Genomic DNA, 24,314 nt, shown 5'->3' with positions numbered 1-24,314 from the left:
ACAAACTTTTAGGTAGAATAATGAAGAAAAATGGAGAGAAGCCTTAAATCACTGAAATAAGAAGAAAGGGACATAATAAGGACTTCACAGCTTATAGCAAACTACAAACAATTTAACATGTAAGTAAATCAGACAACCTGGAAGGAATGATAAATTCCTAGAAACATAGACTGTTATCACGACTACATCATGAAGAAATTAAAACAAACAAACAAAAAAACAAACTGAAGAGAGCTATACCAAGCAAGGAGACAGCAAGTTATAGAAAACTTCCCCGCAAGAAAAAGCCCAGGACAAGATGGCTTCTTCACCAGAGAAGTCTACCAAACACTTAAAAAATTAATACGAGTCCTCTTCAAACTCTTCCAAAAATTGAAGAGGAGGGGACACTTCCAAATTCATCCTAAGACACAATAAGCAAACTATAGACCAATATCCCTGATGAACGTAGAAGCAAAAATCCTCAATAAAATATTCGCAAACTGAATTCAGCAACACATGAAAAGGATCATATGCCACGATCAAGTGGGATTTATACCTAGAATGAAAGGATGGTTCTTTTTTTTTTTTTTTAAGATTTTTTATTTATTTATTCATGAGAGACACAGAGAGAGAGAGAGAGAGAAGCAGAGACACAGGCAGAGGGAGAAGCAGGCCCCAAGCAGGGAGCCCGATGTGAGACTCGATCCCGGGATTCCAGGATCACGCCCCTGAGCCGAAGGCAGGTGCTAAACCCCTGAGCCACCCAGGGATCCCCGAAAGGATGGTTCTTAACGTACAATGATCAATCAGCATCATGCACCATATTAACAAAATGAAGGACCACATGATCATCTCAGCTGACACAGAAAAAGCATCTGATGAAATTAAATACCCCTTCATGATCAAAATACTCCACAAAATAGGAACAGAAGGAAACTACTTGAACATAACACTAGCCATATATGAAAAACTCGTAGCTAATGTCATATTCAATGGCAAAAGACAGGAAGCTGTCCATCTAACATCAGAAACAAAGGCAAGGATGCCCACACTTTCTGCTACTATCTCACACTGTACTGGAAATCCCAGCCAGGGCAATTAGACAAGAAAAAGAAAGAAGGCATCCCCTGTGGAAAACAAGTAGTACAATTATGCTTACAGATGACATGATCTTGATGTAAAAACCCAAGAGAACACACACACACACACACACACACACACGCACCCTTTTAGAACTAATGAGTTCGGCAAAGTTTCAGGATACAAAATCAAAACATGCAAAAATCAGTTTCATTCCCACACACTAACAATGTCCACTCCAAAAAAGAAGTGAAGAAAACAAACCCACTTACTATAGCATCACAGAGGATAAAATACTTAGGAATACACCTAACCAAGGAGGTAAAAGATCTGTAAACTGCAAACTACATAATACTGCAAAAAAAAAAAAAAAAAAAAATCAAAAAAGGTACAAATACATGGAAAGACATCCTGTGCTCGTGAACTGGGAGACTCGATATTATTAAAATGTTCACACTACTCAAATCAATCTATAGATTCAACGCAATCCCTCTGAAAATCCCAATGGCATTTTTTTTGCAGAAAGGAAAAAAACAACAAAAACAAGCAATTGTTATTGCCAAAAGGTGTCTGCACCTGAAGACATTCTTACATTACGTTTAAACATGTAAACATCCATTCTTAGCTCCAGGCCATATAGAAACAGATGTGGACCTACTGGCTGGGGTTTGCCTTCTGTGTCCTGACAGAGTGACAATGGGCCCCGAACAAGGGTGGGGTACACTCAACTCCCAGCGCCAGGGCCTTAATTTAAACAATAAAAATGGGAGCAGGGAAGGAAGAAATTAGCTGTCCTATCAGCTGCTTGTTGCCCACCCTTTGTCGCCTGCCTGCCTGGGAGGGCAACATTCTAGAATGCTGGACACACACCAGCAACCCCATGAGCAGCAGTCACAAGAGCCTCCTGCTTTACAGGACAAAAGTACCCGCTCCACAAGAGCAATCTGCCAGGGCCCGTCTAATACTCCCTAATATACCACTCCGGCCCTGATGCAGTGCCTAGCCCGGGGACATCTTGTAAGAATCATTCATGGACACAGGAGTGAAGCCACAAAAAGGCCAAAGATCTGCAGAGACTGGTGGCTCTTGGTCACCCCCAGACAGCCCATAATAACCCCAGAAGAAACGAGAAGCAACGCGTTGTGCAGAGACTGCTTCTGCCCATCCAGTACCCATCCTTCCTTTCTTCCCTCCTATAGAACCTAGGGTACTGAGGGCAGCACTGCGCCAGCTGAAACCCTGCAGATGCCAGTGGCCAGTGAGATGTGAGAAGATGTTGCAGGGTGGGACTCCCAAGTAAGTGGTTTAAAGAGGCACACTCAACTGCACACTTTGCCCCATCCTCCTTTCCTGCTGACTGAATATGATCTGATAGTTGGAACTGCAATGTCACGTGCTGACTATGGAAGCCGTGCCCTGCAGACGGCAGCCCCTGAGGACACGACCACCCCGACCGAGACAAGGACTCCTATGCAAAAGCAGGGTGGACCTCTATCTTGCTTAAGCCAGTGTCAATGGCAAACCTAATTCTGAGAGCCGCTGGAAAAGTGAGCTCAGCCACTTGCCTTCAAAGAGTGGAATGGTGTCGTTGGAAAAGGTGTCCAGAGCAAGGAGGTCTTTCCCATCTTTGGACCCGCTGCGTTTGTGCTTATGCTTCCTTCGAAAGAAGGATCTGCGTGCAGCCGCCGACAGTGTCTTTGCGGCGTTGTTGTCATCTTTGACCTCAGACATGCTGAGTCTCCTAGAGAATTCTTGGTCCATCCTGCGGTCACAGGGAAGGGTGGTCCTGAGAAGGGCCTAGTGATTGAGCATCTCCCACACACCCCGCCCTGCTCCGCCAGGACCCCAGACTCCTCCAATGCTCCTCGGCAGGTGTCTTGGTTACTCCACCCACCCACACCACTGAGGACCCCTTGGTACCACTGCCATGGGGGATGCTTGCAGAGCGGACAAATTTGTACTCAGGTGAGTGTCAAATGGAAGTGCTAAGACAGCCTTCACCTGGTGTCATGACAAGCGGGGCTTCCTGCCACAAAAAGGAACGAAAAACATGGATGCACACCGACATGGAATAACCCTGAAAATGCTATGCCAAATGCCAGACAGCAGGCTCAGAAGGCCACATTCACATGAAAGCCCAGAACAGGGACATCTACAGGGACAGAGGTAGAGTCGGGGCTGCGTCCGGTGGGAGGGGGCAGGAGAGACGGAAAGGCCGATGGGAGAGCTAACAGGGGCAGGGCCACTTCTGAGCTGAGGAGAGTGCTCTGAAATGACACGGGGATGGTGGCACACAGTTCGGGGTACACTGAAAGCCACCGAATTGGACACTTTGGGTGAACTGCATGGTATATGAGTGTATCTCAATAAATCTGTTAAAAATTAAAAAGTTGCATTTCCTAAGTTGCCACCATGCTCCCGTGTAGCACTGACATATGGGCGGCACTGAACTGTGCTAGGAGCAGCTTCCTGGACAAGCAGTTGGGGCGGAGCGTGCAGACCAGAAGCCAGCGTGCACGGCAGCGTGAGCCCCGATCCTGTGGGACAGCCCCAGGGCTGGCACCGCCCCCTCCAAGCCCAGACATGGCCACTTACACGTATTTGCTGGGGATCTGCCCACGCTGCATCTTCTGGGCGTTCTCATCTAGCTGCCAGGCCATCCAGGACCCAAAGGTACCCTGAGGCAAGGTGTCATCAATGTAGAGGATGTCATCTTTCTTAAAGCTCAGCTCATGCTCCACCTCTGCCAGCCGGTCGTACAGGGCCCTGGAGCAAGTGACAGAGGGAACCGGATCAGGAGGGGGCTCTGGGCTATGGAGGACCAACCAGCCACACACTTTGGCAGCCAGTCTCCTGGGACAGCTCTCCTGCTCTGCGCTTTCCCTGGACCACAATCAGGACCCACCTCTCCCATCCTGGGGGCAGTTCCCAAAGAAGGGAGCCTCAGCTTCAGTAACAGAACAAAGTTGTCTTGCTTCCCCTGAGACTGAGGCTCCCTGGCAATGAGGGCTGCCTCACACCCATCGGATAAAGAACTTCTTGCCAAGGACCAGAACCATATCCCGCCTTCCAAACGGGCCTTTATCTCCCGAGTCAAGGTCAATGGTTCCTACAGAAGGGAAACTCCTCAGGATGGAAATCTCATCTCCTACCAAGGAGGGTGGCCTAGAGACAGAGACCGTATCTCACAGTACACAACTGATTAGTGCTTTTTCCTTTCTGTGGCCTTAGAACTTAGGAAACACAAAGGAAGCTAGAGCCCCTCTAGAAAACACCTGGTGGCTGGGCTGGCCTGCACACAAGTCCTACTGCACTTTGGGCACGTGCATGCCTTGACACTCACACAGCCTGCAGACGATCTGCAGCCATGGATTGGGGCAGACCAGGAGAGGAGCACAGTGCACAGGAAAATGGGGCTCTGCAGCCTCAAAATTTCCCAAGCCCCAAACCCTAAATAGGGAGCCCTATGTGGTCCTACAAGTTCTCAAGTGAAGTTTTCCTAAGTCGCATGCATCTCGCTTGTGGCTTGGGGCCCATGCAACAAGGACCATGGTCTCACTCTCTCTGTTGCAAAGACACTCACCAGGACCAGTCTCCTGAGGAAGCCCCTCCCCTGGCCCCGAATCCCTGGAACTCCTAGCCCCTGGTACCTGATGTAGAAGCTGTCGCCGGGCAGACCCTTGACTTTGGTGAACTCCTCAGGGCGGTACTGCACCTTGAGACGGACACTGTCCTTGGGCTTCAGCATCTCCACGTAGACCTCCTCCACCGTCCTGTTGCGCACATCCAGACTGCCATACTGCCAGAGGACAGGGGACTGAGGTCAGAGGGCAGAAGCCAGAGACAGCTTCGGCACCCTGACAGGGCAGTAGGGGGAGAGGGCAGATTTAAGATCCCCTTAACTGGGAATCTGCCTGCCTCACCTCTGCAGGTAAGGCTGAGTCCTCCCCCCAACAGCTTCTCCCACGAGAAACCCTGTGCTAATCTCCCAGCAAGTTAGGGCTATGAAAACACAGCACTTCATCTTGTTTAAGCTATTTCTGTCTTTCGTGGATGGAACTGGAAGGTATTACACTGAATGAAATAAGTCAGTCGGAGAACAATCATCTTATGGTTTCACTCCTATGGGGAATATAAGAAAGAGTGAAAGGGACCATAAGGAAAGGGGGGAAACTGGGTGGGGAGACATCAGAGAGGGAGACAAACCAGGAGAGGCTTCTGACTCTGGGAAACAAAGAGTTGTGGAAGGGGAGGTGGTGGGGGGATGGGGTGACTGGGTGCCGGGCACCAAGGAGGGTATGTGACAGGATGAGCACTGGGTGTTATAGGACATGTTAGCAAATGGAATTTAAATAAAAAATAATAATTAAAAAAAAAAAAGCTACTTGTGTCTTTGAATTCCTGTGAAGTCCCCTTGCCCCTCAACAGGAGACCCAGGGAAAAGGGGGCCCCTCCATCAGAGCACGGCCCTGCTGCTGACATGGCAGAGCATTCTCCCTCCCAATTCCCTCCTGTCACCAGGGCCCTGTGATCCGCCCCGAGGGTCCTGGCAGCATTCAACACCAACAGGGGCACCAGGCAGGAGGCCGTGCTCTCTGCCTCCTGTGCCACCGGCTGCTCAGAACTCACCTCGAGGATGAGGTCCCCCACCACAAGGCCGTCAGGGCCCTTGGCAGGACTGTCGTCCTCCACCTCAGCCACAAACACCCCGTGCAGGTTCCCTCCACATAAATGGACTCCAAGCTCCAGCTGGGACTTTTTGATGAAGACCACGCGTGGCTCTGAAGTCTTCTTATTGGCATCTCCCACCATCCTTCAGGGAACGAAAATAAAGTCCCTCAATCACACACGGCGGCGAGCTGGGTGTCAAAGACTACAGGGTGCCTAACGCCCTGACAGTTTTCCTCTGAGGTCTCCTGGTGTCCCATCTGGGCTCTGGTTCTAGCGACTTAGTGTATGGGCTGGATGCTGAGGTTTGTCGAGGTGAAAACATGGCCCCAGTTGAGAGAGCCAGCGGGGGATCGAACAGAAATAAATGCCCCTGCTTTCTGGCCCAGCTGTCAGTCGAATGCCATAGGCGGCCTCTCTTCCCAGCTGGACTGCACTTGTTCTCCTAACCCTGCTCTGCCTAAGAAAAGTTAGAGCTGGCCTCACAGTCCAGGGCACCACAGACCACTTGGCAAGGTTTGCAGAGCAGCTTCTCTGGCCCAGGGACAGTGCTGAAGCATGAAGAGGGGGCTGCGTGCCGTCAAGGAACTCACAAAGCAGTGAGGGAGACACCGGCAAGCACGCCAGGAAGAGGAAATAGGACGGTGACAGGGACTGATGAGGGGACCTCAGGGGACAGGCCAGCTGTGACTCCGGCGGACAAGTCCCAATGTGACGGATCCAGGGCAAAAAGCACAGGGCTGGCTACATTCCCTGGCCAAGGAAACAGCTCTGTCCAGGATGAGGGATGGCTGCTGCGTGCCTGCCTTCTCCTGACCTCTCTCCACACCCACCGTATGCACAGCTGACCCCTGCTCACCCTGAATGCGTTGACTTAACTGTCACTGCTCCCTGCCACACTCTCGCTGACTGCTCCGTCGTGGCCTGTACTGGCCCTCCCAGCACGTGCTGCACACGCCTGGACACTTGCCTGTCACCCTCTAAACCTGGAGCTCCCTGGGGGCGACTGCTGATGGTGGCCTGGCTGGGTGGTGACTGTGGAATTCTGTCTAAAGACAGAGTGAGAAAACGAGTAACTGAGAAAAAGAGGAGAAAAGGAGAGAGGCAGAGCTAAGAACAAGTCAATGAGAAAAAAAAGAGAGAGAGAGAGAGAGAAAAAAAACAAGAAAGTGAGAAAGGGCAGGAGGGTGAGAGGAAAAAAGGAATGGCATGCTTCCCACCCCAAATCCTGACACCTGCTATATGGCCTGTAGCCCAGGTGATGGCAACAGGATGAGTTCGGGCCACAGCCATGGCCGCCCACCCTCCCACCCCCCTGGGCCAGGGCGCACAGACGGGAGGCTCACGGCACGGATTTGCTGACCTGGAACTGGGGGTGCTCTGCTTGGCCTGGGGGGTGCCAGGGCCCTCATCCTGCTCCATCAGCGGGTCAATGACAGAGGGATGCTCCGGGGTGGGGGCACTGCTGCCCTGGAGAGCGGCGTGAGTGCTGGCAGGGTCCAGGTGGGAGCTGGGAATGGAGGTCAGGAGGAATAAGGAGCGGCTCACAGTCCTCGGCTGTCCACAGCCACCCCCTCGGGTGGTGACCAGGGCTGGGCTCTGAACAGGGACTGGGTCACATGGCTCCGAGCCCCGAGAAGAGCAGACGTCTTGGGAGCTTGGACTCAGGTCGCTGACCCTGCAGGATCAGCCTGTCCGCTCCCCCTCACCTGTCCTCAACTTGGGGATCCTCTCTGAATTCAGGTGATGGCCTGGAGGCCCACACACTCACTGTCCCTCTTCCTCTGTTGTATATCTTGTCCTTTCGCTGAGCTGTGCAGCACTGCATGGCGGGGGCCCTTCTCTCACACGCCTAGCAACCCACAGCTCAGGGGCAGATACAGACAGCATGAGAATCCCACCCTCAGGGCCTCGGTTCCTGGCTCCACACACCTGTCGGGGGGCTTCTTGCTGTGCGTGCTTCCACACCCCACACCTCAGGTATCCTACTTCGCATCTTCCCCCTCCTATATGTGTTTTCCAAAATGCAGGGCTGGCCACCTCTCCTCTTAGGGCAGCTGAATGGCCAGAACTCACAGCTGGCACCCTGGCTGCACCATCTGTCCTCCCGCGGCCCAGATGGCCCCCCTGGGGAGGCCTAGGCCCTCACCTGGACCGAGAGTGGCTGCTGAGCTGGTGCATGTGTGGGTTGTACTGGGCCAGGATGGTGATAGTGTCACACTGCTGCCCGATGATGAGCCGGGCCTGCTGCTCCGTGGCGCTCCGCAGGTTTATGCCGTTGAACTAGGAAACATCCAGAGCACACTCAGTGATGTCATGGGAGCTGGGGACGGGGGGAGCACAGCATTCCCGAAGAAGGGAGGAGCAGGGGAGAGGTGGGAGAGAAGGATGCAGTGCGGAGGGGCAGTTCTCACCTACCTCAAGTAACTGATCCCCGTACTCAAGGCCAGCTTGGTGAGCGATGCTCCCCCCTGTCACCTTGGAGACGTAGACCCCGCCTTTCTCTCCACTCACAATGGAGATGCCCAGTGGCTCTGAGCCTTTCTGCAGCTTGACATGGCGTGGCTCCTCCACATAGGGCCTTGGAAGAGAGCCAACAGTGTGGGGACTTGGACACAATTGAAAGGTTTGGGGCAAATCGGAGGTCAGACATGCAACCAGCTACGCAGAAAGGGGCGGGGACCGCCAGATGCTCCTCTAATGACGCAGCTGGATGGGAATGTGATGACCCCACCTCTGTATGGCAGTGATAAACATTCCCAGAACCTCATGCAATACAAACACAACACCCCCCAATGACCACAGAAGCACCCAGCCCCAAAGACACAAAGAATGGTCTTTATAAACTATAAACACTGACAGGCAGGGAGAAAGCACAAAGTTTCATAATATGAGAGGAGTTGCCACAACAAAATGTGCTATCAACAAACCCTGGTGGGGTTTCAGGATGCCCCAGGAGGAAAAGAAGTGGTTCCTGGGATGATAGTCACCCAGAAGAAATGATATACAGTATCAGTTTTTATATTTACCAGTAGAGAGTGATGTACAATGACCATGGAAATTAAGCCACTGCAAACCCAAGCCATTAAAAAGGGAGCGGGGAGGCTGGGAGCAAGGCGAGGACCATGCACTTGCTAGCCTGGGGGGAAGCTGTCCACCGTGCCAGGGGCACGAGGGCACTCGGGCAGGGGCCTCATGTCAGGCCAACCTCAGACTCCTCAGGGAGGAGAACCTGGGCCTGGTGGCCACGGGCAGTCTCAGGAGGGATCTGTGGTGGTGGAGACACCTGGAAGGTGCAAAAAGTTAGAAAGAAAAGAGGGATGCTCAGAAAAGGAGGACAGATGCCTAGAACCTAACAGATAGAAAGGCACCCAGGTGATGCTGAGCCGCCCCGTGAGGACTGTGCTGCACGCTGCCCTAAGCTCTTCCTCTCGGGACAAAATTACACTCAAAGGCGGAGGGAGGAGCCAGCTGGAGCACCTTGTCCTTGGGCTCCCCTCCCGAGCACGAGGGTAGGGACAAGCTCACATGGTGATGGACCGGCAGGCTGCTGAGCTACCTCCTTGCCTGCCACCCCTCACTACCCAGAGGCACAGCAATCTCTCAAACTCAGCCTCAGCCTGGGACCCATTACCCAGGGCCCAGTCCTCTGGCAGCCTTAGATGAAAATCCTTCTGACTTGTCCCTTCACCTCTCCCACCCTCTCTCCGCTTCCCAAACTCACTCATGTCGCGAGGCCCTCTCTGATCCTGTGGCTCAGACGCTTATCCCTGGCCTGTAACTTGCAGACCCATCACATACCACAGTGCCAGGCAGTTTGGAGTCGTAAGAACCCTTAACCAGCAGCAACCAACACCGTCCTCATACCCCCAGCCGGCATTAAAGGACAGCATGGCAGATGCAGGCAGAGCTCATTTTGAGTCTGGTGCTCCTCAGTCCCCACTGAAAACCCCTTCTTGTTTTCCTGTTCCACCTCCAAAACCTACATCTATCTCAATAAAGCAGCAGGTAGCTGAATCCCAGTAAGCGTCATACAAAGCCGTTATGAACAATACGGATCAGGATTTACCAGCAGGGAGAGATGTGTGAGCAGACAGGTGGGCGTAATCTCACTTCTATAAATCTGTACAAAGATGCATGGCCAATCACGCACGGAGAGGTTCCTATGAAGGACCCTTCTATGAAGGCACCTCCAGGTGAGGGGACTTGGGACAATCCTTACTTTCTGATCTCCTAAACGATTTAAATCTCTTATTAACAGCGGCACCTGGGTGGCTCAGTGGTTGAGCGTCCGCCTTTGGCTTAGTCGTGATCCCGAGGTCCTGGGATCAAGTCCCACATCGGGCTCCCCAAGGGGAGCCTGCTTCTCCCTCTGTGTCTCATGAATAAGTGAATAAAAATCTTAAAAAAAAATAAAAAATAAGTTTCTTATAACATGCACAAAAGTTTTCTCAGAATAAGGCTGTGTAGTCAAAGAGGTTTATAAAAGCACGCTTTGTGATATTACAAACACCGTGAAATGAGTGTTCACGTACAAAAAGATGCAAATTATAAAACAAGCCTTTAAACATACACACATATACACTTAGCAAAAGGGGAAGGGCAACTGAGGAGATGACATGTGACTTTTCTTCTTTCTACTTTCCTCATCTTTCTGGATTCTGCTAATGAGAAGCTACATGATAATGTACTTTAGAATCAGGGGGAAAGCAGCTGTCTTTCCTTCAGTCGGGTCACACATGATAACTACGCCTCTGACCGGACCGGAAGCACCGTGAGGGCAGGAGCATGGACACTCGCCTCTCCCAGAGCAGGCCCTATTCTCTGGACGCTGCGGGAAGCTAACTATGGGGACACCTGATGGCAGGTGTCAAGGTCCTTTCTGCTTCTAAGGAACCCGCCTGAGTTGGTGGAAGGTCTCACTCCTCAGTGACCTGAGCTGGGGTGAAGTGACCCAGGACTTGGGGCGCATCACGTGGGTGAGATGTGCCACATGAACTGCATCTGCATCCCCTACTGTCCTATAGATAGTATAGGAGCAACTTCTATGCTCCAGTTAATATTCGCTGGTTGTCCGGGGAGTTGTTAGGTTGTCTTACAAGTTCAGATGTTTCAGTTCAAATCATTTTCTTAACGCAGAGCCCGCCCTGCAGGGTTCCTTTCACGGCTCACAGCGATGAGGGCCCTCGGCATTCTGGATTTGAGTGGACAAGAGTGGCCCTGTTCCTTAAAAGCAAGCTCCTGTTTAATCAGATCTCCTGAAGACTTACAATCGAGATAGGACCTCTTAACAAGAAATACGATCTGGTCAGTTCTACTCTGAAGAACAACAGAGGTGGGTGAGGTGTGCAGAGCTTGTAGGGGGAGTGAGGGACCCCTGACAGGAGGCACGTCTGGACTGATTCCAGCCTCAAGCTAACCTGAAATCTCCGCAGACTGGCCAACATTTCAAAATGAACGACTAGAAGGCTAAGCCACACTCTTACGCTTCACATACTTTTTTTCTATGCATATTTTATTTCACGCTTGGAGGGGACAAGTGGTACAGGTGTGTTCTGGAGCCAGAAAGCAAAGAATAAGAATGAGCCCTGATTCTAAGGAAGGCAGCCCAGTCCCCAGGCATGTGACCTAGACCAGTTACTCCAACTCTCTGGCCTCAGTTTCCTTATCTGTAAAAGATAACTGAGGACGATGATGATGATGATGACAACGATGATGCTCATGGGTCGCTGTGAGATTTCACAACTTTTCACATGGAAAGTGCTTAATCCAGGGCCAGGGAAACAGCGCATGGTGCCACCACATCTTCACCACCAGGTGGTCCCCAGCGTCATTGCTGCAGCTCAGCCCTCCCGTGGACCTCCCATGGACCTTCTGCAGCAGGAGCCCAGCCTGCTCCTCACCTCACCGTCTATGGGCACCCCACCTCCTGGCACCATCACCTGCAGGGCGTCCTGGTAAAAGGCTGGGCAGCACGCCAGAGAATGCCAAGCGACCCCAAGCAGAGCAGTCTCACCCTGGCATTGACTCAGTTGGAATCCTCCCACGCGCCTGCTTCTTCTACCAGCAAGGCCCCTTCCCTCCACCAAGCCCCGGACTACTGTAGGGATGTGTCGCCCACTGCCGTGCCCATGGTACAGACGCCCAGGCGTGCTCACCTGTCCTTCCTCCGTTCCCCGAGGGCCGCAGGGTTGACGGCAATTCTGGGCAACGTGGAGGCTGAGGTCTGGGACTGGCTACAGGAGGACAGGGTGTCGATGTTTAGGGGTGACTGTGGAGGCGTGCTGCATTCCGAATGCGACAACGAACCTGCCAGGAAAGGTGCAAAGCAACTTGGGCTTTGCGATCTCACATCTCTGTTCCCTTGTGGCCCAGGCCAAGACGGAGATGCAATCCAGGAATGTGGCTCCACGCCTCGGCCACACTGTAGGGCCTTGAATTCAGATGCCGGGCTCCATGTGGCCTTTCTACCTAGTCTAGCCCCACGTCGCCAGGCCTGAGCCTGGACTCACCCAGCACGCACAGCCTGGCTGAGGTGAGGAAGAGGTTACGCACTGCACCCAGACGCTGCAGGACAAGGCCAGAGCAAGCCAGCAGGCGAGGACGGGGTGTGAGTTCTCACCTCTATCGGAGCCCACAACGGACCGAGGGTATCTTGGCGTTGACGGGATTTTAATGCGTTCCGCCTTGAACTGCAAGTTGCTTGAAGACCCTATGGTGCCATGAGGGGACAAAACTTCAGGCCTGGTATAAACACCACCCTCAGTCCCTCACCACGTCAGTGCCTCTTAGGGAAGAGGCAGTCACAACAAGTGCAAAGCAGGCCCTGCCACTTCTCCCCGAGGGGGCCTATGTGTGAAATGGTCAAGAAAAGCAGATGCTCAACACCCGGTTATCTGAGTGAACCGTGCAGGCCTGGATAGAACAGGGTCACACAAATCTCACCCTAGCCCCCAAGTGACAGAGGGGACTGCCTGCCTCCACCCCAAGTGGCTGGAAGCAGTGCCACCTGAGTCTCTTTATCAGGTAACTGCTAGTCTCTGCCTCTGGGCTGCATTCCTCACAAGTGAACAGAAACCCCCAGAATCACTGACAGGCTCAGAGACAGGGAGTGAGGCTTGTGGGCCAAGGAGTTCCCTGGAACAACCGTATGCCTGCCGGGAAAGCCTAAAAGACACAGAGGCCGAAGGAGACGCTCTCTGGCCAGCATGGGGCCACCCTGCCGTGGAAGCAGGGAAGGGCCTGCGTGGGCAGGCCATATGGAGGTGGGGCCATGAGGATGGAGGTGGAGAGGGAAACAAGGCTAGTACCCCACTACAGTGAGAAGGCTCTAGTGGCATCATTACCGAGGCGGGCGCTGGAGGGCAGAGAGTTGGACCCGTGGGAGGCTCTCATATCTGAGTAGTCGCTGCCAGACCTGTGGCTCAGGTCCAGGCTCAGGCGTCCCTGGTGCTGGACGCTGCAAGAGAACCACATAAGTGAGGTGCTTAGGAGGAAGACCAGGGCTAGAGGCAGCCTGGGCCAAGGCCTCCCGGAGCCCACAGAAGCCACCTGCCAGTAGCTGGGGACAGCAGACTGCCATGCTCAGAGGCAGCATCCAACGAGGGTCCCGCCCACAGAGAAAGGGCTGTGCAGGTAGAGGAGTGGCATACCTACTTCAGCCCTGGACTGGGACTGGCCTCACCAGGAGCAAGGGCTTCCACCGGGAAAAACAGGCCCTGAACCCGGGGCCCAGAGAAGTGGAGCCTCTTCTCCAGGATGGGCGGGAGAGGCTGGATGGACAGGGACCTGTACACCTCACTCAGGCCAGCTGCCAAGAACAGTGGAGCGCAGAGCCCAGGCTTCACCCATCTTGGGTGGGTCTACAATCAGACCCAGTGATGCCCTTTTCTCGCTGCGTAATGAGACATCTCTTCCCCACCTAAAGCCTAGACTAACAAAAACCCAACCTCTGCATCATGGCCGTAGGATCTGTGCCCTACAACCTGTGCTCTCCTCCTGACTCACGGCACCTGGGCCAAGCTCCCGACTCTGCCCCAGGAGCCCAGCCCACTGTTCCCAGGGGTCTGGGCTGTGGCTCCCACGCCTGCCTTCCTGGGGACTCCACCTAGCTCTTGTGCAGCTGGCTCTCAGCCTCCTGATCTCGGTAGCATTCCCCTCTTCCCCTCTTCCATGGGCCCTCCCCTCCACCCAGTCCACTCTTCACCCTCTTCCAAGTCGCAACCTAGCTGGTCGCCCTTTGCTGCAGCCTTCAGAGCTACTCAGCACCACCCAGTACCCCCTCTGTTCACTCTTCTTATCTGCCTCCCACACTCAGACATAAACATCCATGAGAAGCAGCTCACTGATTACGTCCTCCACTGTATATCCCCCCTGGAACTACGACAGTCCATGCTACATAGTAGGTGCCCAGTTAGAACTTGCAATGACTGACTGAATGAATGAATGACCTTGAGCCAGCCCATTCACCTTTTAAGGCTCAGTCTCCTCATCCACAAAACGGAGACAACAGTGCTCACAGGGTTGCTGTGGCCTTAAATGAGATGAGGTTTACAAAGGTCCCAGTACACTGTCTGGCATGTGAGCACTTAAGCACCAGCTGCCATTTCTCTCTCTCTCTCTCTACCTTTATAAGCTCCGTGCTGGTGCATGAAGAGAGCATCCTCAGACTTCACTTTTCCTGGGGCCCCAGTGCGGCTCTAATCAGCCCCTTCTCGGCCTCGCAAGGACACTCTCTGCCTGCAGACCACTTTATGCACCAGTGGCTGTATGTGCACGTGGGCCTGGCCAGCCAGGGTGCAGGGAGGTATGGGCTGACTTCACATACCTGGGATGCAAACCCTGGGGGCCGACCTCTCTGGGCACAGGTGGGGAGCTGCAGGGGCCGACCCGGTGGCTCCGCACGGTGTAGATGGGGTTCCTTAGGATGGAACTCACAGTGGTGCTCGGGGTCATACTCCGGGGAACGGTGCCTAGAAATGGGCTGGGTAAGAACAATCATCCCACAGCCCCAGGCCTATGCAAGCTAGTGGCTTTCTCCACCTGTACAATGGAGGAACTCACTTTACTGCTTCCTATTTCCCAGGCCGCAGTGGGAAGAAGATGCTCTGAGAAGCTAAGTAATGTCCCTGATATGAGACTGAACATCCCAGACAGGGCAGCCACTGCTCGTTCTTTGGACCTCTGGGCTGAGGACACACAGAGGCACCTTGAAATGACTGCTTCCGCTCTCCCTGGGACCAGCAGCCCTGCGAGGCCAGCATGAACCCTCCTCGCCGCCCAACGACTCACCCACAGATGCCCTGCCAGGGTACAATGGGGGGTTGCTGTGCCGGCTGGAGTGCCCTGGTGAGTACGGGGACCATTCCTGGAGCTCTGGGCAGAGCTCTCCACTGGCCGGGATGCACTTCTGTTCCTGCAGGACCAAAGACAAGAGACAGTGGCTGGAAGTGGAAATGCACAGGTGTCTGCAAGCCTGTGCCCTAAACACTAGCTCTCCCAGTGGGACACGTGACGGGACAGTCAGGGAGGTCACTGCCCATTCATGTTGCCTTACATACCTGGAAGGGAAGAAATTCCTTCAAAACTACTCTGGAAGAAAACCACAGAGAAAGAACCTGTTCTCTCAAGTAAATTATGCACAGGAGGTAGGATGCATGAGGCCATCAGGCACATATATAGAACTGCTCCTCCAAACTTGCATGGCTGTGTGAGGGTCTTTGCCTGCAGAGAGTAGCACGGATTTGTTCTCCAGCTCAGAGCAATTTCTTCCACCTGGAAATGACTACAGCACCCACAGAAACAAGCCAGCCGCCTCCTGCTACCGGCCAACAGAGTCACAGGTGCTATCGCGGCTCCCCACATCCTGCCAGGCAGGTCCAGGTCACCTGCTTTTGTTGTACAAGTTCAAATGCTTCTTGATGAGAAAGCAAATCAGACACCACACCCAAGAAAGTGTTCCTGTCTAGGCATCATACGCCCATTGACATGTTTACCCCCCACATCCCTTTCCAATCTCCTGAGGACAGCTCCTTCCTGCCGGCATCCACCAACCAGCCCGCTCCCCTTTCCTTGGGTGCGTGCTCAGGGCTCAGCACCAGGCTGGGGACACCAGCTCAGGACCCCTCCCCACGCTCCCGCCCCCACCCCCAGACGGAGCCCTACCTCCAGGAACTGAGCAGGAATCACTACTGGAGCCAGCTTGGGCCGAAAGCTAGGAGCAGACTTTGGACGACGGCGCTTCTGCCCCAGCTCATCCATCTTCTGGGAGGTGAGGTCCCCGTCACAGGACTTCTTGGCGGGCAGGTAGGAGGAGTCCCCATCCCCTTCAGGGTAGTAGCTGGAAGCAATGCGGACCCTGCCTTTGCGAGGGGGTGAGGTGTGCGTGGGTTCCCCAGGATCCACGTCAGGGGGCAGTGCGCTTGGGGGGCTGGTGGATGGGGAGCTGCCCACCAGAGTGGCCTCGGACTCGGAACTGGTTTCTAGTCTGTGCTGGAACTTAATGGAGTCGCTCCTCCTGGGAGGTTTCGGGGGTGTCAGAGGCCCCACCCTCTTAGAGGGCTGGGGGGAGTGAGCAGACCCAGGGCCAGGGAGCAGGTAATCTATTTTGGGGGGAGTCTGAGGACGTTTGAAAGTGTTAGGGTCGAAGATGGACTTCCTTTGCTTTGGCTTCTTATAAACAGAGAGCTTCTCGGGCCCTGCCGCGGAGCCGAGCACCGCCTTGGGCCAGGTCCCGCCGCTGTTGGAGCCCTCGGGGTCAGCCTTATCCAGGGGGGCCTCGGCCGCCCCGCAGGGGCCCACCTCAGTCTCGAAGGGCAGCAGGGGTCGCCGGCTGCGCACATCCAGCAGCCCATAGCCACGCTCCCCAGAGGCGTCTGAGCGGAAGGAGCTCAGGCTGCGCTCAGAGGCGCTGGGACAGGCCTGGGGGGAGACCGGGAAGGGTCCCCCAGGAAACGGCTTGTGCAGGAAGGAGCTGCTGCCTCCCGGGGGGCCCAGCTCCCGCCTGTCCTCCAGCCTGTCTGCGTAGAAGATGTCCGTCTGCGTGGAGTTATTGTGCTGCAACAAGCTCCGTTTATTCTGAGCCTGGACCTCGGGGCCATGGGCTCGGAAACTCAGCATCTTATCAGAGTCCTTGATATTTTCAAAGATGTTCTGGCCACTCCAGGAGGAGCTCTGAGGGAACACCTATGTGGGGACGGCAGAGAATGAGAAACAGGGAGGAAGGCCACAGAACTAGCACCGCCACCGAATGCGGTCCCTGCAGGGGAAGTGAGGGTCAGCAATAGTCCACACACACCCCAAAGACGGCTGGCCCCATGCACATGCACGCGCACACACATGCGTGCACGCCTGTCCCTGACCGGCGAGGCTCTCTCATGGCCCTGGCCACCATGAACCACAGGAGAGACTTCAAGCACCATCTGCAGCTGCCTGCACAATGCCCTGCCTACATTTTAATAAAATAGTTAAATAAAAAAGTAAAGGGATGCTCGGGTGGCTCAGCGGTTTTGCACCTGCCTTCAGCTCAGGGCATAATCCTGGGGTCCCAGGATCGAGTTCCACATCAGGGTCCCCACAGGGGAGCCTGCTTCTCCCTCTGCCTGTGTCTTTGCCTCTCTTTCTGTGTCTCTCATGAATGAATAAATAAAACTTTTAAAAAATAAAAAAAGTAAAGATTAAAAAAATATCTATCTTGTAGTACATTCATAGGATTTTAAATCATACAGCAACAAAGAGAAATGAGCTATCAAGCCACAAAATGACAGGAAGAAAGCTTAAATGCATATTACTATGCACAAGGAATGCATAATTCCTTTGAATTGGAAGAAGCCAATTCAAAACGGCCACATACTGGGTGATCCCAACTGTGACATCCCAGAAAAGGCAGCACTATGGAGACTGTAGAAAGATCAGTGGCTGCAGGGACTTGGGGGAAACGGGGAGGAAAGGTGGAACTCAGAAGATTCTTACGGCAGTGAAACTAGTCTGTATGATACTATGATGGTGGATACACTTGTCTGAACCATAGGATGTACAACACCAAGAGTGACTCCTCCTGTCAACTATGGACTTCAATACTATTATAGGGGCACCCAGCTGGCTCGGTTGGGGGAGCCCATGACTCTTGATCTCGGGGGCCCCAGCTGGGTGTAGAGATTACTAAAAAATTAATAAACTTTATAAAAACATATTACATTGATACTACCTCATTGATTGTAACAAATGAACCCCGCCAACGTAAGCTGCTAACAGCAGGGGAAGCAGAGCAGAGGGCTTGGATGAGAACTCTTGAACTAGCTCACCTTTTCTGTATCTAAAACTGCTCCCAAAAAGTCTGTTAATTTTAAGATCATTAATTTTTAAAAACATCTCTTAATGAAGTGAGTGGGCCTATTTTTCTCAACCTTCTATCATAAATCCTTTCAACTATGTATAAAAGTTGAGAGAAAAGTTCAATAAATGTCCATAAACCCACCATTTAGAGTCAACAATATTTTACCAAATTGTCTGTTCTCTATCTACACTGCAGAGCATTTGGAAGTAACTTAAACATTATGACATCTCACCCCTAACAACCTTACCATGTACTTCCCCCAAATAAGGCCATTTGGCCCTTTAACCCCAATACCATCACTGTACCCAGGAAAAATAACTACTGAGTTCAGATTCAAATGTACACCACTGTCCTCAAAATGTCCTTCATGTCTTGTTTTGGTTTTTAAACCAGGATCCAGTCAGGATTCATGCACACCCTGCACTTTATAAATCAATACCTTGTTTTCAAGGACTCCCAGCGATGCCGAGTAGCAGCTCAGGTATACGGAGCTGAGGCCTTGCCTGCCCCACAGCCGATGAGAGCAGAGCCGGTGTTGGGTGGGGGCCCTTACCTTCAGGAGGGAGAGGGTCAGGGAGTCCTGGCAGCTCCGCAGCAGAGATTCACACTCATTCAGAGATTTGTTGTCCAGTGCAATGCCATTGATCTAGGACCAGACAGAGAGCCTGTCAGGCCCACCACTGGGTCAGCGTCTCTGCCAGTCTGTTCTGGACAGTGGGCCTGGTTCTTCTATAGAGTGCCCAAGTCTAGAGCTGGCAAAGGAGAGAAAGCCCTTCCCCAGGAAAGCCTGAGAAATCCAGTTAAGGGGCATCTGAGGCAAAGAAAACACACAGCCTTAAAATCATACTAGGGGCAGGTGCTTGTGTAACTGGGACCAGAACACCAAGCACCCCAGGGGGGCAGCCAGGCTTTGCTGCTGCCCACCATGCAAGGTGCTGACTAGGGCTCAGAACTGCTTCACGCACAGAGTGGAAGATAAACAAACACATCTGCCCCCCAGGTCTGAAGACTTAAAAATGAGATCATGGTGGGGCGCCTGGGTGGCTCAGTCAGTTAAGCATCTGTCTTCAACTCAGGTCATAATCCCAAGGTCCTGGGGTCAAGTCCCGCATTGGGTTCCTGCCCTGTTTCTCCCTCTCTCCCTTGCTTGTGTTCTCTCTCACGCGTGCTCTCTCTCTCTCTCTCAAATAAATAAAATCTTAAAAAAATAAATAAAAATGAGATCATGGTGTGGAAGGCCTTTGTAAACTGTGAGGTGTCATGTGAGATGAGATGGTATCATCACTGTTCGTGAAGATTCTCATAATCTCTTAGGCCTGAACCTCTGTCCACATTTCTCACTAATATGTTCCACTCTTTTAAATAAGTGTATCCATGACAGTGAATGGTTAGACTGGGATGCACCCAGACCACGGAATACTGCATCAAGAAAATATAGCGTCAAGAAAAACACGCTAACAGGACCCTGAGCACCTGATGGGTCTCATGGCAGCATGCTGGGTGGAACAGCTAATCCCAAAAGGACACATACCATATGATTCAACTTATGGAATGTCCTCGAGATGACAAGATTATACAGATGGAGCAAACTGGCTGCCAAGGGTTAAGGAAGAGGGTTGGAGGGCAGAGTTGTGGATATTCCTATAGAGGGGTCACATGGGAAAGACCTTTGTGCCAGTGGAACAGCGCTGTATCTTAATTTTTTTGTTGCTGTTACTTAAAACGTGATAATAAAATGATGTAGAACTACACACACACACACAGTTCCCGTATCAACCACCCGGTTTCGATATTATTTAGTCATGTAAAATGTAACCTTTAGAGGAAACTGCATGAAGGGCACATAGGACCTCCCTGCACTATCTTCACCACTTTATCTATTTTTCAATATTATTTATTTAATGTCACAACTGAATTATTTCTCTATTTCAAAACCAAAAGTCAAAAAAAATCAAAATAGGCAGAGTGATTATTTTGGAGTGATGGATTAATTTGGTAGTTCTTTTCTTTATAACTTTTCCACATCTTTTTAAAGATTATATCTATTTATTTGAGAGACAGAAAGATCAAGCAGGGGGAGCTGCAGAGGGAGAGGGAGAAGGAGGCTCCCCGCTGAGCAGGGAGCCCTACGTGGGGCTCAATCCCAGGACCCCGGGGATCATGACCTGAGCTGAAGGCAAACGCTTAAACTACTGAGACACCCAGGTGCCCCAACTTTTCCACATCTTAAAATTTTTCAAAATGGCCATATTGCTTTCAGATTCTGACATCCCCCCAAATCTGAAAAACATTGGCAAAGATGGGAAGCAATGAGGTCCCTCACACACCACAGGTAGGATCAAAAATACCATGATTTCTTTGACCACACGGGGAAAGATCATGTCAAATATTAAATGCTGGTGCCCACTGATCCAGCAATCATCCCCCGCACATTCCTGTGGGTCTCTGTGGAGGGATGTAGCAGCGGCCTTACAGCACTGCTTGTAGAAGCAAAGATGACCTGACTGTCCACCGGGGGAACCGGTTAACAGCTTGACTTGCTGCCACGAAGGAATATGCAATTACTGACATGATCCCTGTGGAAGAACCCTCCAGGGCACACTGTGTGACACAAAAGATGAGGTTAGCAGCTGAGTATATTATGATCCCATCTTGGGGAAAACAGAAGGAAGGGAGGAAGGGAGGAAGGAAGGAAGGAAAAAGTGGGAGGGACACATGTTTGTCGTGTGTGCTTCTGTACAACTGGGATTTTGTGTGTGTGCTGGGGGAAAGGGTGTGACTTTAACTTTAATGAGTCAGTTAGAAATACTAATTTAGACTCAGTAATCTCACAGCATTTTGGGGGCTTGGTCACCAGGGATGCCATTTGGTGTCCCCAAAAGGGACACATGAAGTTTATGGCAAGACTATCTGCAATGGCGGAAACTGAAGACAACGTGTTACGTGCACAAGGAGGGAAGCTTTCAACTACAGATCACCACGAGGTTGATAAACATAATGAGGCTCACTTTGGAAAGATATCCATATATCCATGATGTGGAATAGCAGGCTGATCCCACTATCTATATCTTAAAAAGCAAACAAAACCCAGGAAGCTTTATCTGTGTATGTCAATTTGTATGAGCACTCATGGTCTGGCTAGAAGCACTTCTTGCAACTGGGGGCAGAGATTTGTTTTCTCCAGGGACAGGATTAAAGGGGAAAAGTGGGGATTACCACTTCACATATTTTTGTATTGAATGAATATTTTATGGCATGTAAGTCTTACTCCGGTGATTAAAAAGTAAATATAAAAATAAATGGATCTAATGTTTAATTACAAAATGTTTAAAAATCATACAAAAAATTAATTAAAAACCACATACAGGGATCCCTGGGTGGCGCAGCGGTTTGGCGCCTGCCTTTGGCCCAGGGCGCGATCCTGGAGACCCGGGATCGAATCCCACATCGGGCTCCCGGTGCATGGAGCCTGCTTCTCCTTCCGCCTGTGTCTCTGCCTCTCTCTCTCTCTCTGTGACTATCATAAATAAAAATAAAAAAAAATAAAAAAAAAAAAACCACATACAGATATCTTCTTTTTAAAACTGGTATAAATAGGGATGCCTAGGTGGCTCAGCTGGTTAAACATCTGACTTTTGGTTTCAGCTCAGGTCGTGATTTCATGGGTCATGAGACTGAGCCCCGCGTCAGGCTCCACGCTCAGTGGGGAATCTGCTTGAGACTCTCTCCTGCCCCTCCGCCCATGTGCACACCCTCTCACAAATGCACGTGTGTGCTCTCTCTCATGTAAATCTTAAAAAAAAAATAAAGAAAACCTTGATGTAAATACACATTCGTGTGTGGAATAAAGGCTCTAGAGAAATACATTTCAAATTGTTCATGAAGGTTATCTGTAGGTGGTAGCAATAAGAGGGATTCTTATTTCCTTCATATTTCCTATTTTCTACTATAAATTAGTAACACACTGTCAGAAAAAAAAAATGTTTGTTCACATTAGAGAACAAGGCAAACATAGAAACTCCAATCACTACTTCGTGTTCCACCACCCAGACATCCTCTAACGGTCCACATGGGGCATGTCTGCCCCGGGCCTGAGGCTTACCGCCACAATCCTGTCTCCCACAGCGAGGGACCCCTCTTTGGCGGCTGGGCTTCCAGGCACCACAGCGGCAGCATACACTCCATTCTCCAGACTGATGCCGCTGTCTATGAAAACCACAGAGGGCAGACACAGGCAGTGCCCAGTTAATCCCTGCCCCGGTCACATGGCCCTCTGGTTGTCCCACCTCATCTCTGTAAGACAAACTTATGAGGGGCATGTTAGCCAATTGCAACCTGTCAGTCCCAGCACCCAGGCCAGGTTGGCGGACCACCCCGGGGCTCAGTCATGTCTGCTCCAGGGAATCAAACACTTGGAGACCAGCAAGACCCAGGCCCCAGGGGGCCCCCTGCCAGGGAGGCACCCATGCTACATTTAAGCAGCATCGATGCCTCTGAAGCAACACACCTGAAAACGCACATATCCCCTCTGCACAAGGACGGGGTGCCCTGCTGTGGGAGGCGCCCCGCCTGCGTCTGCGGGCCCACTACCTTTCTGTCCACTCAGGTTGATGTGCAGTGGTGTGATCACCTTCCCGCCCAGAGACTTCCTCCGCCGCACAACCATGTTGATGGCCCCCTCCCCATTGAGGAGGGCTTTGATGGCCTGCTTCTTGTCCTTGTTGATGAGGTCCACGTCGTTGATTCTCAGCAGCCAGTCATTGACCCTGAGGAGCAGCACAGCCAGGTCAGTCCCCACACAGGTCTTGGGGCCAGGGGGGCAGGCCCCATTGCTACTGTTTGGGGGAGGCAAGTGCCAGAAAGCGGGTGCCCCACATACAAGGTCAGACAGGTGGCCTCTTTGGGAAGGGTCAAATGGCTACACCCAGACTGCCTGCGTGCAAATTCTGGCTTTACCACATACTAGCTGTGTGCCCTACCTCCTCTGGACCTCAGTGTCCTCACCTGTAAAATGAGGCAATTAGCACTACAGTACCTCATAGGATTTTAAAGATTAATGAAATGATTATACACAGTGCTTAAACCAGTACTTAGCAAATAGTACTTTATTATCGTTACTCTTTCACGGAACAAACACGCGATGTCACAACACCCCACGCTCGGGCACATACCGCCTGAGCCCTCTCCTACCTAGAGAGGTGAAGCATGGTACCAGAGGCCTGTGCAAAGATCAGACTCACGGGCTCCCGTGAATCAGTCTCCTCCCAGAAGGATGTTAGGAGTGGAGCCTGCAGGCCTGAGACTGCCAGTCCCTCCCTCAGACCGCAGGGTGTGCTCAGTTAACTGCCACCTGGCTCTCTCACAAAGGGTCAGAGGGGCCCCCTCCCTCCAGAGCCTGGGCCTCCTCAACCCTTACCGTAAGCGGCCATCAGCAATGCTTCCTTTGTCCACTTTAGTGACAAATATCCCACAGTCCCCAGGCAAACAAGGCTCATTCACACCTTCCGCCATATCGAACCCAAGTGCTTTCAAGTCAATATCCTCCTGTCAAAAGAACAGCAGCCACACACTTTACAAAGCAGTGATTAGAAATATCCCACTCTTAAAGCTCAGGCCACTGGCCACCATGAGGACTGGCCCTTCACCAGGTCGGACGGGGTGCTCAGTCCCCAGGACGAAGCCCAGGGGCAGCTGCCATCTGCCCCTTCCAGCCACTGCAGACACACGTCCCTGCAGCAGGGCTCTGCTCTGCCCTTCGCCCTCCACGTGCGGTGCCAGCATCTGCTGCTGGAGAGGCCACAGGGACCAACCTGCCATGAGCCAGCTTGGACAACCACAGCAAAAGGATGCGTGTGCTCCGGCAGGAAGGGAAGCCGAAGCTTCAAAACTGACAGCCATGACCCTGGGGAACCCCATAAGGGGGCCACCGTCTCCAACCCCTGCCCAGAGTCAGCAGAGCAGGCGAGAAAAGGCATGGAGGCAGCTCACCGTCTCCCTTTCGAACTCCACAACTTCTGTTTCCCACTCCATGGAATCTGTGTCGATGGCCGAGTCGTGGGAGCTGTGGGCCATCAGCTGCCGGAACCGGGCCTCCTTTTCCAACTGGGATTCCATCTGCTCCCTAGGAACAGAGAGGGCCATGGTGACAGTCCCCTGGGAGGGGAAGCAGCTCGCCCCAGTCCCAGCTCGGAAGGTCACCACAAAGGCTCAATGGGGCTCCTTATGCTCTCATACTTCATGCCATGCTTCT

At 52.2% G+C, this 24,314-nt stretch overlaps 1 protein-coding gene across 6 annotated transcripts in view; it reads right to left on the bottom strand.

Moving 5' to 3' along the window:
• Positions 1-24,314, bottom strand: part of DLG5 (discs large MAGUK scaffold protein 5) — a 119,550-nt gene that overhangs the window by 10,256 nt on the left and 84,980 nt on the right. For all 6 annotated transcript variants that reach the window (XM_041748638.1, XM_041748636.1, XM_041748634.1 and 3 more), the window contains 18 exons: positions 24,053-24,185; positions 23,481-23,608; positions 22,655-22,830; positions 22,167-22,270; positions 18,618-18,710; positions 15,895-16,914; positions 15,022-15,145; positions 14,558-14,702; positions 13,077-13,189; positions 12,353-12,442; positions 11,889-12,039; positions 8,149-8,311; positions 7,880-8,013; positions 7,094-7,240; positions 5,692-5,875; positions 4,713-4,861; positions 3,658-3,828; positions 2,628-2,824 (listed from right to left, as the gene is read on the bottom strand). In XM_041748638.1, coding sequence (XP_041604572.1) covers positions 2,628-2,824; positions 3,658-3,828; positions 4,713-4,861; positions 5,692-5,875; positions 7,094-7,240; positions 7,880-8,013; positions 8,149-8,311; positions 11,889-12,039; positions 12,353-12,442; positions 13,077-13,189; positions 14,558-14,702; positions 15,022-15,145; positions 15,895-16,914; positions 18,618-18,710; positions 22,167-22,270; positions 22,655-22,830; positions 23,481-23,608; positions 24,053-24,185 — 3,422 coding nt within the window. The remainder of the gene's footprint in view (positions 1-2,627; positions 2,825-3,657; positions 3,829-4,712; positions 4,862-5,691; positions 5,876-7,093; positions 7,241-7,879; positions 8,014-8,148; positions 8,312-11,888; positions 12,040-12,352; positions 12,443-13,076; positions 13,190-14,557; positions 14,703-15,021; positions 15,146-15,894; positions 16,915-18,617; positions 18,711-22,166; positions 22,271-22,654; positions 22,831-23,480; positions 23,609-24,052; positions 24,186-24,314) is intronic.

The sequence above is a fragment of the Vulpes lagopus genome, chromosome 3 (genome assembly GCF_018345385.1).
Source record: "Vulpes lagopus strain Blue_001 chromosome 3, ASM1834538v1, whole genome shotgun sequence".
Taxonomy (NCBI): Eukaryota; Metazoa; Chordata; class Mammalia; order Carnivora; family Canidae; genus Vulpes; species Vulpes lagopus.
The sequence above is the reverse complement of the archived record's forward strand: the minus strand, read 5'-3'. Positions and strand labels throughout refer to the sequence as shown.